This window comes from Mastigoproctus giganteus, chromosome 11 (assembly GCF_048544385.1).
Source record: "Mastigoproctus giganteus isolate SK-2022 chromosome 11, ASM4854438v1, whole genome shotgun sequence".
NCBI lineage: Eukaryota > Metazoa > Arthropoda > Arachnida > Uropygi > Thelyphonidae > Mastigoproctus > Mastigoproctus giganteus.
In genome coordinates, this window is record NC_143585.1 from 108956088 (window position 1) to 108972217 (window position 16130).

Genomic DNA, 16130 nt, shown 5'->3' on the forward strand with positions numbered 1-16130 from the left:
ATTTTGGATTGTTCTTTAACGCGGAGAGCAATAAACAGAATGAATGCTGGATAACATCAAGCATTAGTGGCTATGGGACAGTGCGATTCGTGGCATTGCAAGCAGATTGTGAAACCACTTTAAAAAGACTTTCTCTCAAACACCAGACAGGGTCCAACTCACTGTCATTTCTTCACAAGATGATCATTATGATGTCCTATCTTTGAGGCGGCATAGAGATGTCACAGCACCGCAACTTGCATCAGAACAAGCTGAATCTACAAGAGGATTTGTATCCAGGCATGCTGTTTATGAAATATTTCATGAGAGAGGTCTTTGTGCACGACGGTGAGCTGTTTGTGTTCCACTAATTCCTGTGCACAAAAGAGCTCATTTCAACTTGCGCCAATAGCATATCGACTGGACCCAGGAGCAATGGTGCTCTTCACTGATCAGTCAAGTACAGTTTTCAATATTTGACACACTTTCATCTGGAGGGAACGGGGAACCAGATTCCTCCCGATAACATCAGTAAAGAGACTTTTGTAAATGGTGATTTAATGGCGGGAATCGCTGCTATACAGGCTGTACAAATCTCCATGTGCCTCCGTGATTAAGTCTCAAGATTGTATGGTATCGAGATGAGCTCCTTAATCCTTATGTTCGCTCTTTTGCAAAAGATGATAAAGATGATAATCAGTGCGAGGTCGAGAGTACAGCCCGTACGGAATGGCCAGCCAAATTTCCAGATCTCTGTCCAATGGAGCAGGCCTAGAATGCTCTTGCAGGAGGTTGCAGGTCACAGGTGCACTCAGAAACCTTGCTTGTACCCTCACTCCAAAATGGTAATTGATAGTTCGAGCACTACTTAACAGTCTCGTTCTTAGCAAGTTAAACCTGTATTGCTATCCACTGAGGTCACAATTCTTATTGTCTTCAATAATGAAGACAATAAAGATTATAGGTCTTCATGAATTATTACTTTAGGCCGTCGAACTCATTTACATAATTCCGTAATTGAATAGATCAAATTACGTCCAGTTTTTTTGCATTTTTAAGATATATTATGACGAATGTATCACTAACGTTTCGTTATAATTAATAATTAGGATTTTGTATTTGTTTGTTAACTTCTAAGCTGCAGTGTGTTGCGCTTTAAAGTGTTCAAACTCAAACTGTAAGAGTACCCGCTGGAACAATTCGGGAAATGAGCAATGCTTTTCTCACATTTTCAGGAAGAGAAGTTTGCACTGTCATGACGTGTTTTCAGCGCGTATGCTCTGTCGCGATGCAGGTATAAATGCACCCTCCTCATCCATCCTTCGTGGCTGAAAGTCTTGCGGTGCGTTACCAATAGATAACTTTGGCTGACAGCAAAAGCTGCCAGATAAAAATAAAGGAACAAAATTTTACGTGATCTAAAACGATGTTTCTACGTTTGTTTGTTCACTGTATGCACAGAGATCACTAAAAATATGAGTAATCAGTGTACTGTCTGTATTCTGTGATCGGTTTGAAAGTTTTGCTGGATGTAACACGCGAATTTCCAATAGAAAAAAAGTCATGCAATGGCAATTGCGCAAAAATTAGAGCGTTAACTTTTGTGGGAGGATACACTGTACAGTACTTTTTAAACAAAGCAATTTAAAATTGGTACTCAGGATTAAGTGTTCGTTATATACGATAACAGCCATGAACGCTGCCTTTTCCATGATATGCATACTGTTCTCGCCGCCAGGATCTTGCAGTGGGAGCTCAGCTCTAACTCGGGCCTTTTCCACCACTGTGGGACCACGGTAATTTCTAATCGCCATCCTCCAACATTGAGTGGAAAAAGACCCGAATTCAAAATCCGTCAATGACACGAGGAATTTTTATGGACTTTGGTTTTTTTTGGTTTTTATAATGTAGTTGCGTTATTCGGTCTCAGGCCACGGTTGTACGGTTTTATAATTCTGGAAACCGGGGGTTTTTCGTCCAGCAAACAACAAGTAGCCTAACCATGTTGCTGTCTGAAAATTGAGAATGTGAATTACGATTTTCATTTTATTAGCTGTTTCCTGGATATTTTAAAATCTTTCTCAGAAAATTATCATTAGAAATCATTTTTGAGCAATAATTGATTTCTATTTTCTCATTTAGTGATTTTCACTAATTCTTTTTTATTTAAGAAATGCAGTTTATTTTGTATGTTTAAAAACATTCTCCATATCCAATAAGAAAAACGCATTTAAGCGTTGTCACAATACAGTACTACTTTTCTGAAGTAGTATTGTGAAAACGCTTAAAGAAATTGTTTTTGTTGCTAAAATAATCAATTATTATTTATTTATTAAATACCGGTTTTCTTCTGGGCCATTTTTCGCATCCGAATTCTCCTGAAATGTGGATTTCTACACTATAAAGCCATAAAAGAAATCAGTGAAACGGTTTCTCATCAGCCTTTTCAAATAAAATGCAGATATGCGTGGACTTTGACACGGTGGCTATTTATAACACATCCTCATTGGCGGTGCATCCTAGAAAACAGAATTCGTGTTCTGCGTGGGGTCCAGAGTCTAGGATTGCTTTAACTTTACTGATTCCCATCGATCTCTTGTCTTACTGTTCACAAGTGGTTCAAAGTTCCTTTCTCCAGTGGCCCCTTTATAATCGGAATATTTCACTCGATGAAAGAAAAGTGATCAGGAGACTGAGTGAACGAACGTACGATTGTGTGACTTTGTTTACTAGGTCTGCACTGATGCCATTACCCTTTTCAATACAAGATGTTTTTCTGGTTTCTACGAGTGTAGGTATTGAGCTTTGGTGTGTTTGGGTCCCGATCATGGCGTGAGAAACTTCAGGTCTTTCAAGCACAATTAGTTAGTTGGTTTGAAGTGTTTGTGTAAAGATTTCCCCTTTCTTTCTCAGCGTTGCCAGATTACATGTACGAAACCTGATGCTGCAGGTCTCAACTTACCTGCAGAATAAACCAAACCCTCTGCTGTTCAGAGATCTTGTAAAACACGAAATCAAATAACATGGTTAAAAAAAAAAAAAAATCTGCATATTAGATGTAGAGTTGCTGGAATAGAAGCTCTACATCCTTCTCTTTGCCCTTCTCTGCTGGAGGAGAGAAGGGCAACGAGATTGGTGAGGGAAGCAAAAGGTTGCTCTTAAGAAGAAAGGCTTAAGTTCTGCAAATTTTAGTGCCTAGAGACTAGGCACCTGCTAGGTGATTTGATTGAGGTGTATAAGGCCTTGAATGGTTTGAGCAGCTCAGTGCTGATGGGATTCTTCCTGTTTCCCAGATTAAATGCCTGAGGAGACAAATTCGAATTAAGGAAAGGCAGTTGTAGAATAGATGTGTGAAAATTTGCCTTTAGCCAGCAGGTGGTTGATTGCTGGAACAAGTTGATAGCCAAAAGAAATTTAAGGCTGAACTAGACAAACTTTTGGAGTGAATGGATGGGTGAAATGGGAAGGTTTTTTTTGGCTGATACCGTATAAGCTTGCTTTCTTGCATCATATGCCTCTACTAATGCTAATTTCAGGTGATAAGCTTTCTAAGTTATATCCATCATTTATGCTGCTTTCACCCTTTTTGCCGAAAGAATTAAAAAAATATGGGGGCGGATGAAAATACTCAACGTCCACAGTTGGAATTAACCACATCTATCAAGAAACGACAGCAACGTAGGAAACTCATTTATACACGAGGCCACACTATGGTATTCGTTGCTAATCTGTTTATAATATCCTAATTAAAATCTGCTTCTTCGCCAGGAAGTCAAGCGATTACTGAGTTACGTAATTTTCTAATTAAAGTTAATTTAAGTTTTGTTCTTATTTCTTTCCTTTAAGAGACACAAAAATAAGACTGAAATTATTATAAGAAGCTTTTGAAGAAAAGTTCTATTATAATTCATTATTTCATATAAAGCTCCGTGTCCTATGACTTCGTTCATTTTCTCTGCCGTCTATAAATTACATTTCCTGAATTAAACCTTTATTATAAGCTTAACTAGTAATAACACGACCGCAAAGCTATGCACAGTTAAAATTTTCGACAATAGGCACTGCTCCAATTTTTCACAAACAAGACGGAGTTCAATGGGGACATCGTCTAGCAAGTACGTTTAAATGTTTTTGTTTGAAATCACTACTGGAAACTAAACATTTCTAAAATGTATGTAGTTGATCTAGCAACTGTGAACTATTTACGAATGTATTGTGATGACAAAAATAGATTTTATCAAATATAAAACGTAGTAGAAATGAATTAAGACCTTTTTCTTTATGATGAATGTTTGAATATACTATCAGTACGTGTTTTATTCATAGTAGCAGGCGCTACTTTTGCCATTTTTGTAAATATAATCCGCCATATGTATAAATTTAACAAAATTTCAATACTTTTCATGTATTTAGGAAAACGTCCATACTTACTCATCCAGAAGATTAAGTGTTGAACGTACGTCTCGTGGCCTCAGCATGAAGGGCTTATTTGAGAGGTGTAGTAACTAGTCATCGCTGCTGCAATGCTTTGATTGATTCCATTTACGAAGAATGTTTTCTCTTCAGCCACCAAAAATGTAGCAATGACGTTACTGTCGGTGGAAAATGGATGCCAGCGAGGTATTCTTTCAAATTAGGAAATACATGTAGATGAAAGTCAAATGGTGCTATATCTAGTGAATGTGAGGGGTGGTCCAAGGTTTCTGGACCGCACTCGTGCAGTGCAGCCATGGCAATGACAGATTTGTGAACTGGCCCGTTGTCCTGGTGCGACATGACTCCTTTGTGGAGTTTAGCTCGGCGTTTGTCTTTGATATTTTCACGCAAAGGCCTCGCAAGGTCTGCGTAATATACTCCTGGGACTGTTTGGCCTTTCTGAAGGTAATTTACTAGCAACACTCCATCAGCATTCCAAAAAAAAAAAAAGTCGAATCTTTCTGCTGGAATTACCTTGCCAGCAGAAAGATTCGACTTGGCTTTCTTTGGAGTGGGGAGAAGAGCTGTGTTTCCACTGTATGCTCCTTTTGTCTCTGGCTGAAAGAGTGATGGACACACTGTCAACAAATCTTACAAGGAAATCTACTTGAAAACGATGCAAACGTTCACTTGACTGGACAACTCTTGTGTGTTTTTGATCTGCTGCCAACAACTTTGGGTCTCATCCTGCTAACACCTTTTCATAGCGAGAATCTCTGTTATTATGTGATATCCACGTTCTGATGAGTTGCCTAAGACACTAGCAATGTAGAGAACTATCACTCGTCGATCACTCACACTGTTAACAACTCTGGAGTGATGACGATCTTCCACAGCCTGAGTCATCTCTCTATCTCCTTTAAATTCTGCTGCCCACGTCTTAACCATGGAATAGGAAGGAGTATTCTCCATCATTGTTGTAACCATATCCTCATGAATTGCCATTGGCGTTAGTCCCTTTCATCCCCCCCCAAAAATTCGGTGACTGCACAATGAATTTGTCCATCTTTCCTTATTCGCAACTTTTTTGATTTCAGGACCTGTAAGTCTGCGCGTGTAGCTCAGTGGTATTGTCACCGTCCTCCCCACACTGGGTGGAAAAGGCCCGGATTCGAATCCCGTCGATCACGCGATGAACTTTAATGGGCTTTTTTCACTCTGTGGCTGAGTTAGTCAGTCTCAGGCGTAGTAGCAAGGTTTTTCCCCAGAAACTGGGGTTTTTTTGTCCAGCAAAAACAGGCAAATCGACCAGAGAACACCGCAATTTACAGAAATAATACATATACGGGCATATGTAAGAAATTATGGGCGGTCCTAATATAATAATTTGAATTAGAATTCAGGACCTGTAATTAACAAAAGTTAACTGAATCCGCCTGAAACTTGGTGGGTTACTGTTTGAAATGTTATACGGGTACATTAAGTACTGATATATTTAACGCTGTACTAACCTACCATACTCAGGCCACAAAATTTTAAAGTTCCCTTTCTGTATGTATATATATATATATTTTTTTTTTTTTTTGCTGAAATTTATTTTACATAATAAATAATATATATGACAATATAATATTATATAATATATATGACACTTTTATACCACGATGATTGGGAAAAAAAAAAAAAAAACCCAAAAAGGTTTTCATTGATACTTAGATGTTCAAAAATTATTATTATTTTTTTTTAATTCGGCAGCAGAATCCTATGAGTGAGGTCTTTTTACAGTGCCCTACTTAGTTGTGATGATAAGTGAAAAAAGAATCCCGAAACATCACTAGACGGAATTTAGCGTCATTATTACAATTGTTAATGATTTAAGTATCAAAAAAAAAAAAACAACAGTTTTTTTCCAATTCACGTGTAATAAAAATATAAACAATAGAAAACGAAATCATTATTTTATTTGTCAAGGACAGCCAGAGAGAGAACAGTTGTTCCAGCCTCCGTGTTGTTTTTTTTTTTTTTTTTAATTGAAGAAGAGGGTGGAAAAACAAAGAAAATCCAGTTGTTGGGAAGGGGGTGGGTGGGTAATAACATGTTAAAACTATTCATTTTACAAATAATGCAGAAGCAAAGCATGCCTTTGGAATAACTTGAAGTAGTAACTATCCCAATTATTTCCATTTCTCTTACCCTCAGATCCGACATTGCAGATGCTCATCTAATTTGTACATATAAAAACCACACTTGTTTTTCTTTGTCGCATATCTTTCTTTCTTTCTCAATCTATGTACTTTTGGCAGAAGACCAACAATTTATCTAAAACCACGTGCTGGAAGCTTTCATCAAATAGTATATGTTGGAATGACGTCCTGCGTGACAGTATAGCAGTTTCGCCACTTGTCATTTAGAGTAGTCTGGGCCTCCGTGGTGAGTGGTCAGATGCAGGAGTGATGTAGCCAGGGGCGCGCCGACCGGGGGTGAAAAGGGTGCATCGCAACCGGGCGCTGAATATTTAGGGACGCCGGCGCTAAAGGCCATTAAATTATATAATTCTTATATTACAACAAAAAATTATAAAAGATTTTTTTTAATTAATAATAAGCGACTTAAAATAATAATTGTTAATTATTATTTTAAGTCACTTAAATAATGGGGCGGAAAATTAAAATAATTTTTAATAATTTTGGATAGAAATTAAATAATTTTTGACGATTTATAATTATAATTATTTTTTTGTTAAATATTATTTATTTAAATAACAATTTGTTGAATCATTCTCTTTAGATGGCTGACGGAAAAAATAAACTTTCCGGCGCAGCCTACCGAAAAAGAAAATGAGGAGAGTATAAAAAAAAGTTACTACTTCAATTTCACGATTTTTTGAACCAACGTCTGAAAAAAGTAAAAAAACTGGAAAATCATCGCAATCACAGTTAGATACTTTCTATGATGACAAAATCAGCGAGGAACAAAACATCACTCAAAATTCCGTAGAAGATTGCTTTTTGGAAAATCAACCTATGGAAGAAATTTCATCAAAAGTTGAATGTACGACAGGAACCTCTACCAGTGATACTGGCGCACTATGGCCATGGTTGCCGATGCGCCTAAGAAATCTCTAAATCAACAACAACAATCAACAACCAGTGATACTCCAGATTCGACCAGTAAATATTTTGAAAATGATATGCACGATCCAGGGTTGAGGCCAAAATCGTTAACGAACAGCATTAGAATGTTTTTAGTAGAACTTGATCTAGAACAAGTTGCAAACCTTTGTCGCAAACTATTTCATAATAAAACTGCGGGTTTTAACGATGATATTGGTTTTTTTTGATTGGCAGTATTTATCGAGAGCTTTAGATAGACACGAAAAAAGACATTGACAGTTTTAAATCGTGGATTGATCTCAAAAAATCTATTAAATACGAAACCACGATTGATGCATTCAGTGAGAATTTGATAAAATTGGAAAAACAGAGATGGAAAGCAGTAATAGAAAGAATTATTTACCTAATTCAATTTTTGGCAGGACAAAATTGAATTTGATTGTTTTTGTATGAAAATGTGGAAGATGAAAGTATTTTATCGCCGGAATGTCTTTATAAAGTCAATTTTTATTTTACTATTTTGGATACAGCAATTTCCAGAATTAAGGAAAGATTCGAACTTATGCGTATGCATAAAGAAAGTTTTAAATTTTTAGATGACATTTTTTTAATTAAAATCGCTTGAAAGAGATACGAAATTTAAATATTGTATGGATTTACAAATTAAATTATCAGACAGTGCACAACAGGAATCCGACATAAATGCTTTGGAATTGTGCGATGAAATAGATATTCTTTTAATTTATATTAAATCTAAAAGAATGCCTTGGCAATTTTAGAATACATTTTTTCAAATGACATGGTCAGTTTATTTCAACTCATCTCTAAATAGCGGAGACACCCACCGATGAGTGAGGCAACAAGCTCCGAAACGCGTCTGGGTGGTGGTGCCCACTGAGAATAAATAACAGTAGTCTCCTCTATTAGAGAAGCGTTGTTTATTCGAAGTAGAGCAAACCTGGTATCTCGTTATGAAGGTAGCCACAATATGAGATAAAATCAAACGATGCCTTTACACTACTACATGTAGTTAAACTTATGGGTAAACTATGGTGTATGTACACCAGTATTATAGAGTTAATTTTAACCCATTATGCCTTGTGCATTCAGTCTTCAAAATAAGACATGTACGAATCGAACTCGTCTTCATTAACTTTTCAGTGACTGACGAGAAAACAGTTGATGTAAAAGGCCTAAAGGGTGGGAAATTATTTCTCGCACCCAAGCGGCAAACACCCTGGCTGTAGCACACGCTCTTTGAGTAGACCGAGGTTCAAGCCCCTGACTGATAAATACGGTCGATCTGCCAACCCGCATTTGCCCCATAATCTGCGTGGTAGATTATGGTCCATTTCCCTCGACATGAATCGTTGAGGCTTCCATCCTTCAGTGGATTGATAATAGCTGCAGTTTACCTTTAGGTTCAAATCCCATCGGAGACTGGAAGAATTCGTAAAAGCCTCTTCAACAGGGGCCAAAGTTTTCTGATCTCACGTGAAGGGAGTAGGGATTTTTCTCCTCGGTTATTACTTTTTTTTTTTTTTTATCCTGCACAACATTCAAATGGGTCCGTGAATACACATGTGTACAGGTATAATACGCTGGCGTCAAATGGCTGAAAATGCTGATGGGTCGAAAACCACCAACAACGCGACCAACACAATTTTTTTTTTTTTTTATGTAATTCAATCTTCAACACATCGTAAAGTGCGTTTTAATGCAGGAAATGTCTGGAAATCTGATTTGTTGCTTTTGGTCATAGATTATGTTTATATTTGGTCATGGATGTATTGAACGCGTTTACGAATCGTAGTGTGACGGTTACTGTGAAATTATCTCTGATTTTTTTTTTAATTTAAAGCTAATTGAAGAAGCTAAGCGCTGTAAGATTAAGAACCCTAATTCTACCTAAACAAACTTCACTTTTCCAGAAAAAGGAAACTGATGAAACTCACCTTCCAATCAGGAACACTTTTTCAACATTGCAGAAACAATCGTCCGCGACGAGTTAGAGTTATCAACGGCATGCTGGATTTTCCACCACTAGGAACACACAGTCTGAACCAATGACCTTCTCTCACCTCTCCTCGCATACTTCACTTCGGGACAGCACCTCTCATCTCACGCAATTTCAGATTCATAAAACATCCGTCCCAGGCTCGAAATTCAGCCACAGTGTTACATATGTAGAAGCCCTTAATTCTAGTGTCTCGACACCTCGGAGGATCGCCTCTAGGCAACAGCTACGCCTGAGTGCCATTCAGAAAGATGAGGCTCACCCAAATCCCAGTATGCCAATTCCACTCTTAAATGCACAGGACGCTCTCCATCAGATAAATGGTACCTGCAAGAATCCTCTTCATAGCAAATCAGCCCTGAATTTTCTATATGACTATCGCAGAGGAACACTCCCAGAACTTCAACAATATATTAAAACGATGCCAGTGATAGAAGTCAAGCAAAAATATGCAAAAAGCACAGAAAGCATATCGGAAAATCCATTCTACCATATTAAACCCATAGTCTGGACCTATAACAGATCGAAAATCCATGCGATCCCGGTGAAAACCTTCCCACATAAAAGATCAATTTTTGTATTTCGGCTTACTCCACAGACTGGTACTGATGGAACTAGGCTTTCTGCAAAGCAACCACACTATGCTTGTTTAAAATCACAGCTGAGGATTCTAATTGCAAAATTATCAGTCTTGCCTCATCGTGGCCAGCAGGTGCACATGTGAAACATTTCTATTCAGCTAAGCGTCCCTCCATCAAGGGACAGCATACAGAGCTGTTTGAAGCCATAAAAAGGGAAAGAAAAGCCGAGTCAGATCCGCTATCTAGTCAAGTAACAGAGAGGAATATTCAGGAAACACCGAACCGAAACTGTCAGCTGGTCCTGAAACTATTGATGTTGCTGGCGTGCAATATGAAATGTCTTCAGCAGTGTTTGAAGGCCATATGAATATCGAAGTAAGGATTACCTCCAGAACGAAACCTGGACGTATTTGCCAACCATTAAAGCTCCAACAAGGTCATACATCAAAACTTCTCAGATATGCACGTGGCTCTACCAAAATGCTAGAAGCATCTGAGATAAGTTTCAGACCATAGAAATCCTTCTCCTGTCGGGCATGTTTGACTCTCTGTGAATTATAGAGACTCGGCTGTCCCACAATGATAATTAATGAAATTTGTCCACCTAACCAAACTGATGGTGGCAGATCTCGATAAAAATTACATGCGTTCCTAGTTCTTGCTTGTGTTATTCAAATCACCAATTACTACTGCACTTTAATAACAGAGATAAGCTAAATGGTAAAACAAAGTTATTGATACGTCGGACACTTTGAATGAGTTTAATTCATAGAAATGCTATGAAACAAGTATCCAGAATTTCAGACATCTTAACAGGAATACTGAAAGATATTGCGTACTGTAATGGTTATGTCGTATCGCTGATGCTGGAATGTGAGTCACATAAGTGTCCGTGTTTTATAAGGCAGAGGTGGCCAACTTAATTTGTGATGCGATCTACTTTTTTTTCTTCAAAATGTGCCACGATCTACCATCTCAAGAATTTCATTGCACATTGTTAAAAAAGTTAATCAACACACATTGAAAAATGTTGTTTATAAATTTTAAAATTAAATGTAATTCAGAATTCTTATTTTAAATTCATACGAATTTAAATTTTTAATTTATGTGAAGTTTGTGTCTTCGTGTCATCTGCCAAGCTTTCAAAATCGGGGGTATACCCTGGTAAGGCCAAGCTTAAAAGAATCTTCTGTACGCAAGTCCGCAAGAGTAGAGCAATTATTTGTCTTTGTTTGTTTCAAATACGAAAAGGCCGATTCATATAAATATGTGGAACCAAAACAGGAATTTAGAAGTTCACTGTATTTTTTTACATTTGGGTACTTTTCTCGGCAAACATATTTCCAAGTCTTTTTCTGATAATCTGGCTTTTAGGAAGATATAGTTTCGACATGTAATAATTTCATTTTCAAGTAATATTTTCCCCATTAAATGTATAAGAAATATATTGAACAATGTCTTCAATTGTTTTGAAATCGCTGAATCTGGTTTCAAAATCATCCGCAATATTCTCAATTTCAGAAACATATTTCTCACTATTAAATTCAAAAACTAGATATTTTTGCAAATGATCTTGCATATTTGCAAAATGGTCGAATTTTTTTTCTTTGAGATCCTTAGCCATTACCAAAATTTGATATTTATATGCAGAAATACTACGAATCATGTCACCCACATTTATTTTTTATTTGTAATTCCAAATTCAGATCACTTAATTTACTGGAAAAATTTGCCAAAAAAGCCAGATCACACAACCACTCCATATCTTGGAGCTGCTGATAATCAACTCCACTTTGAACAACAAATTTTTTAATTTCATTCAGCAAATTTCGAAATATCTGTAGAAACTTACTCCGACTCAGCCACCTCACATCTGTGTATAATATCTGATCTGGTTCATTTTCATTGAGGTGCATTTTGAAGTCTCCTTTGAAGTGATTGTCCTCTGATGGAATTCACGATTTTGAAAGCTATATCCATAACACTTTTAGTATTTAATCTTTTGCTGGCTAACACTTGTTGGTGGGTGATACAGTGGTAACTCCAAAACATCTGGGAATTCATCATCGTTTTGGCACGATGCGATGAATCCGTTAAGATGCCCCGTCATTGTTTTAGCTCCATCTGTTATTATTGATACGAGCTTAAATAGCGGTAATTTAATTTTTTCAATGCGTTAAATATATCAAGACCTCTAGATCTTTCTTTTAACGAAACCATACCCAGCAGTTCCTCTCTAGTGGCAGAATCATCGAAAACCATAAGAATAAAAACGAGCAATTGAGCTGTGTCACTGACGTCTGTAGATTCATCCAGTTGTAAATGAAAGGACACAATAAGCAATATGAGCACGCAATACTTTGTTCGCTCGCAGTTTACTCATTTTTTCGATTGGTCGCATTACAGTATTTCGACATAATTGCAGATCTTGAAGAGCACTTTTAATTTCATTTTTGTACTTAAAATTTTAAAAAAGAGAATCTATTATTTCTAAAAATGCGTCTTTGATGAATTGACCATCAGAAAAACGGTCATATTTAACATGGAGTGCGTTGAAGTGCCTTTCTAAATTTCCTCTTTTGGGTATAGCCACGGAAGCATTGCAAATCAAACAACATTTTTCTTTTATCATCACAAAAAAGTATTCTAGTTCCCATTCTTGATGAAAATGATACGTTATACTCTTTTTCATAGTATTCATTTTAAATCAAAGGGTATTAAATTAACGTATAATAACTGTCCATTTGTTAATATTAAGTAAGCTAAATAAGAATTCTACATACATATGCTTCCCAGCGGCGGACTAAGGAAAAATCGGACCCTAGAGAAGATTCTCATTTCGGTGTCCACCTAGGGTTGCCACCTTTTGATCGTTATTGATTCGTCGTTATGTACAGAATAAAACATTTGAACTCTGTTATTGAAGTTGCCAACTTAAATCCAATAGTTCATACCAACGTACAACAGAGGCATTGATTAAGTAACTAAATCTACCTAATCAATGCGCGACTAGCGCTATCTGGTGAATCATCGTGTATACCTGGCGCGGTATACGCGATGATTCACCAGATAGCGCGGTGTGCAAAGATGCTTTGATTGATCGGCGCGAAACAAGCGGAACATTATAAATTTATATAAAATAAAATAATGAAAAAAAAATGTATAACAGAACCGTTTTACAGCCCCCAAAAAATTACGGGCCCTAGGCAGTTGCCTAGACCAAAGTCCGCCCCTGATGCTCTCCACAACGTAACTGCGTGAATTTTCACTAGACACGCTTAGCGGCTGCGCACCAACAAGGGTAATCAGGTTCAAGGGATTTGTAATAAGCGTATGAAGGGGGCCGCATAATAACATTTAGATTTTGATTAATCCATTTTTTAATATTCGTCATGATCGACCGAAATTAAAGCTGCGACCAACTAGTAGATCGCGATCGACTTGTTGGCCACCCCTGTTATAAGACATTTAGAGTTGTTTCCCAACCTTTTTTTTCAGATAGCACTTTTTAAACTTGAGGGCGAGGGCACGGACCATACAAAAAAATATTAAACTATACATGGAAATATATTAATAACTACTTTTTTTCTCTCCTAAATACAGTACAATCATAATGCACTCACGCTTAACGTATGTAGCATACGTTAAGTTGTTAATATGAGTAGTTGAATCTCCCATCATTGTTATCGCAAAAAAGCTGTTTTATTGTCAAGTCCCTCAAGACCAGGGATTGGGAAATGCTGATTTAGAACATTGGTTAAAAATGTATTCTTTATCTTGGGAACTCCTTTGTCTCACTAAGACTGTACCGAAGTATAAACAGAAATATTTTATTTAAAACAGCTTTTATAAATATTTGTTTATTCCTCAAATTCATTAATAATAATATAAATATTTTAATTGAATGATTCTCACTGATCGAAAGCGATTATTTGATTTAAAACTCACGAAGACACTAATTATGGGGAGGACTTGGCGTTCCTGGCAAAAAAAAACTCTCCAAAATGGGACTCTCAATGGCATTCGCCATCTTTAATGTCGTCCCTGGTTATTAATTAATAATTTGAAAATCAAACGGCTTCCACAGACCCGTCTATGATTTTATAAACCATATTTCTGCGTTTTCACCAACATTCTTACGTTATACACTGATCACACACGCTCTACATCTTACAACTTCCAAGGCCACGTGTGGTGGATATCTGAGGATTCATTCACTACTTCCATAAATACTGAAAATTTGGAAATGCAACTATTAATTGCAACAATATTCGTTTTTTGTGTTAATTTGCATAAATATTATTATTATTGATATAACTAATGCTTACTTAATTCAAAAATGTCTAATCACCCCTTTCATGGTAGCATTCGCCCAAGGAGTATGATGAAATTTGCGATCTCAGAGTGCAAGGAAAGGTGGCGCTCTGTTCTGAACACCTGACCCTGAACAAGGAAATTTCTTTACTCTTCCGAAAAGTTTCCTGCAATGTTATAACTACGTTACCAAATAAAATTTATGTCCTACCTGTAACTGCTCCATTACAATTCCCTCGCTGTTCCAATTTGTAGGTGTATCCACAGTTTTACCATTATTCAGTTGTTGATGTAAGTCACAATGCCAGCATAACAGAACCACGTATAAGTTTTGCTCTGTACGAGCAGTGAGCCCGTCCCATGATGCAGTGTAGCGGAACCGGATAAGACAATGAAAGATTCAGGTGTCGTGACCCCCCCCTCCCGTTACGCAGGAATAAGAAAGAAAGCCGGTTCATATTCTGTGAGTTTGACGACCGTACTTCTGTGAAAACATTTAGTAATTTTCAATACTCCTCGAGTATTGAAGCGGGATATATCTGTTGCGTCTGTTTTATAACAGCGCGTAATTCAGATAATCCTTATCTTTCTATCGTACAATTAGTAGCGGACATTGGCACGAAACGTAAGAGGAAAGCACCAGACATTCCAACGATGAGCAGCGCAGCCACCATTTCAACAAATGTTGTTGATCCATTCTACATCCAACATAAATTTTGAGTATTCCACGTGCAGATTATTCGAAATAGCGAACGAAAAAGATGCGCATAAAGTATAAGTTATAAAATAAAATCAATTTTATTTTTTAATTCGGTTTTAAATCTATGGGCCACCCTATAAGAGACGTAGCTATAATGGCGCAATCGAGCTCGGACCCCTCTTCAAGAATTAGAACTTGCTTCCTCTCTTTCTTCGAGCGAGTACCCAGGGTCCTGCGAACTTTGCTACTCCACTGCAGCCAATAATTTTCACAACTTATCAACATTTCCGCATGCCAAACGATTTTTTCATAACTATATAAAACTGCGATGGTTAAAAATAAAAGTAAAAAAAATATAATAAACAAAATAAGCCCTCGAAGCCAATGCCCGGAGGTTGTAATAGTGCAACCATGCGAATAAATTATTCGGTATATTTGCAGAGGGGGAGGACGCGGAGTACTCTTTATTATTAAAGATATTTAAATATGAATTACGATAGAATAAAATGCTTACCTGACTGCCAAGTACACTGACACAAAGGCGATTATTGCTGTAATCATCTCTTCTACCTTGGGAAGATCCAGAATGTCTTTCTTTGATTAAGATTTTTTTTTTTTTTTCTTTCTTATACTCCACAGCGTTTCCGGAGCTCTACTGGTCTCGAGCTATCCGCTGCCGTCCGCAAAACTGCAGAGAGAGAGAGTGGAAGAGTAATGAGCCACATGTTAATATGAAATAGGACCACATGTCTCAAAACATCGTTATCAACTACCGAACACTTCACTTTATCGCCGAAAACTCACGTGCTTGGGCACATGCTAATACGCCGTGTCACCGTGACAACGTGTTTACTTTTGCCGTGCATTTCTCGCCATGTGTACGTTTTTTTCGTCACGCACTATACGTTCTCCCATTGGTAGAAGTGTCATCCAATGGCGAGCTTTTTTCCCTAATGTCTGCGGTGAACTTGAAGCCAAGTCACAATAGTTTTTATTTATTTATGTTTTCT

At 37.2% G+C, this 16130-nt stretch overlaps 1 protein-coding gene across 1 annotated transcript in view; it reads right to left on the minus strand.

The window, feature by feature from the left end:
• LOC150078342 (glycerol-3-phosphate acyltransferase 1, mitochondrial-like) overlaps window positions 1-15739 on the minus strand; it is a 237659-nt gene extending 221920 nt beyond the window's left edge. Inside the window, exon 1 of the mRNA XM_090384299.1 lies at window positions 15635-15739. Within this exon, the coding sequence (XP_090240425.1) occupies window positions 15635-15681 (47 nt within the window). The 5' untranslated portion in view covers window positions 15682-15739. The remainder of the gene's footprint in view (window positions 1-15634) is intronic.
• Between the last annotated feature and the right edge of the window lie 391 nt (window positions 15740-16130).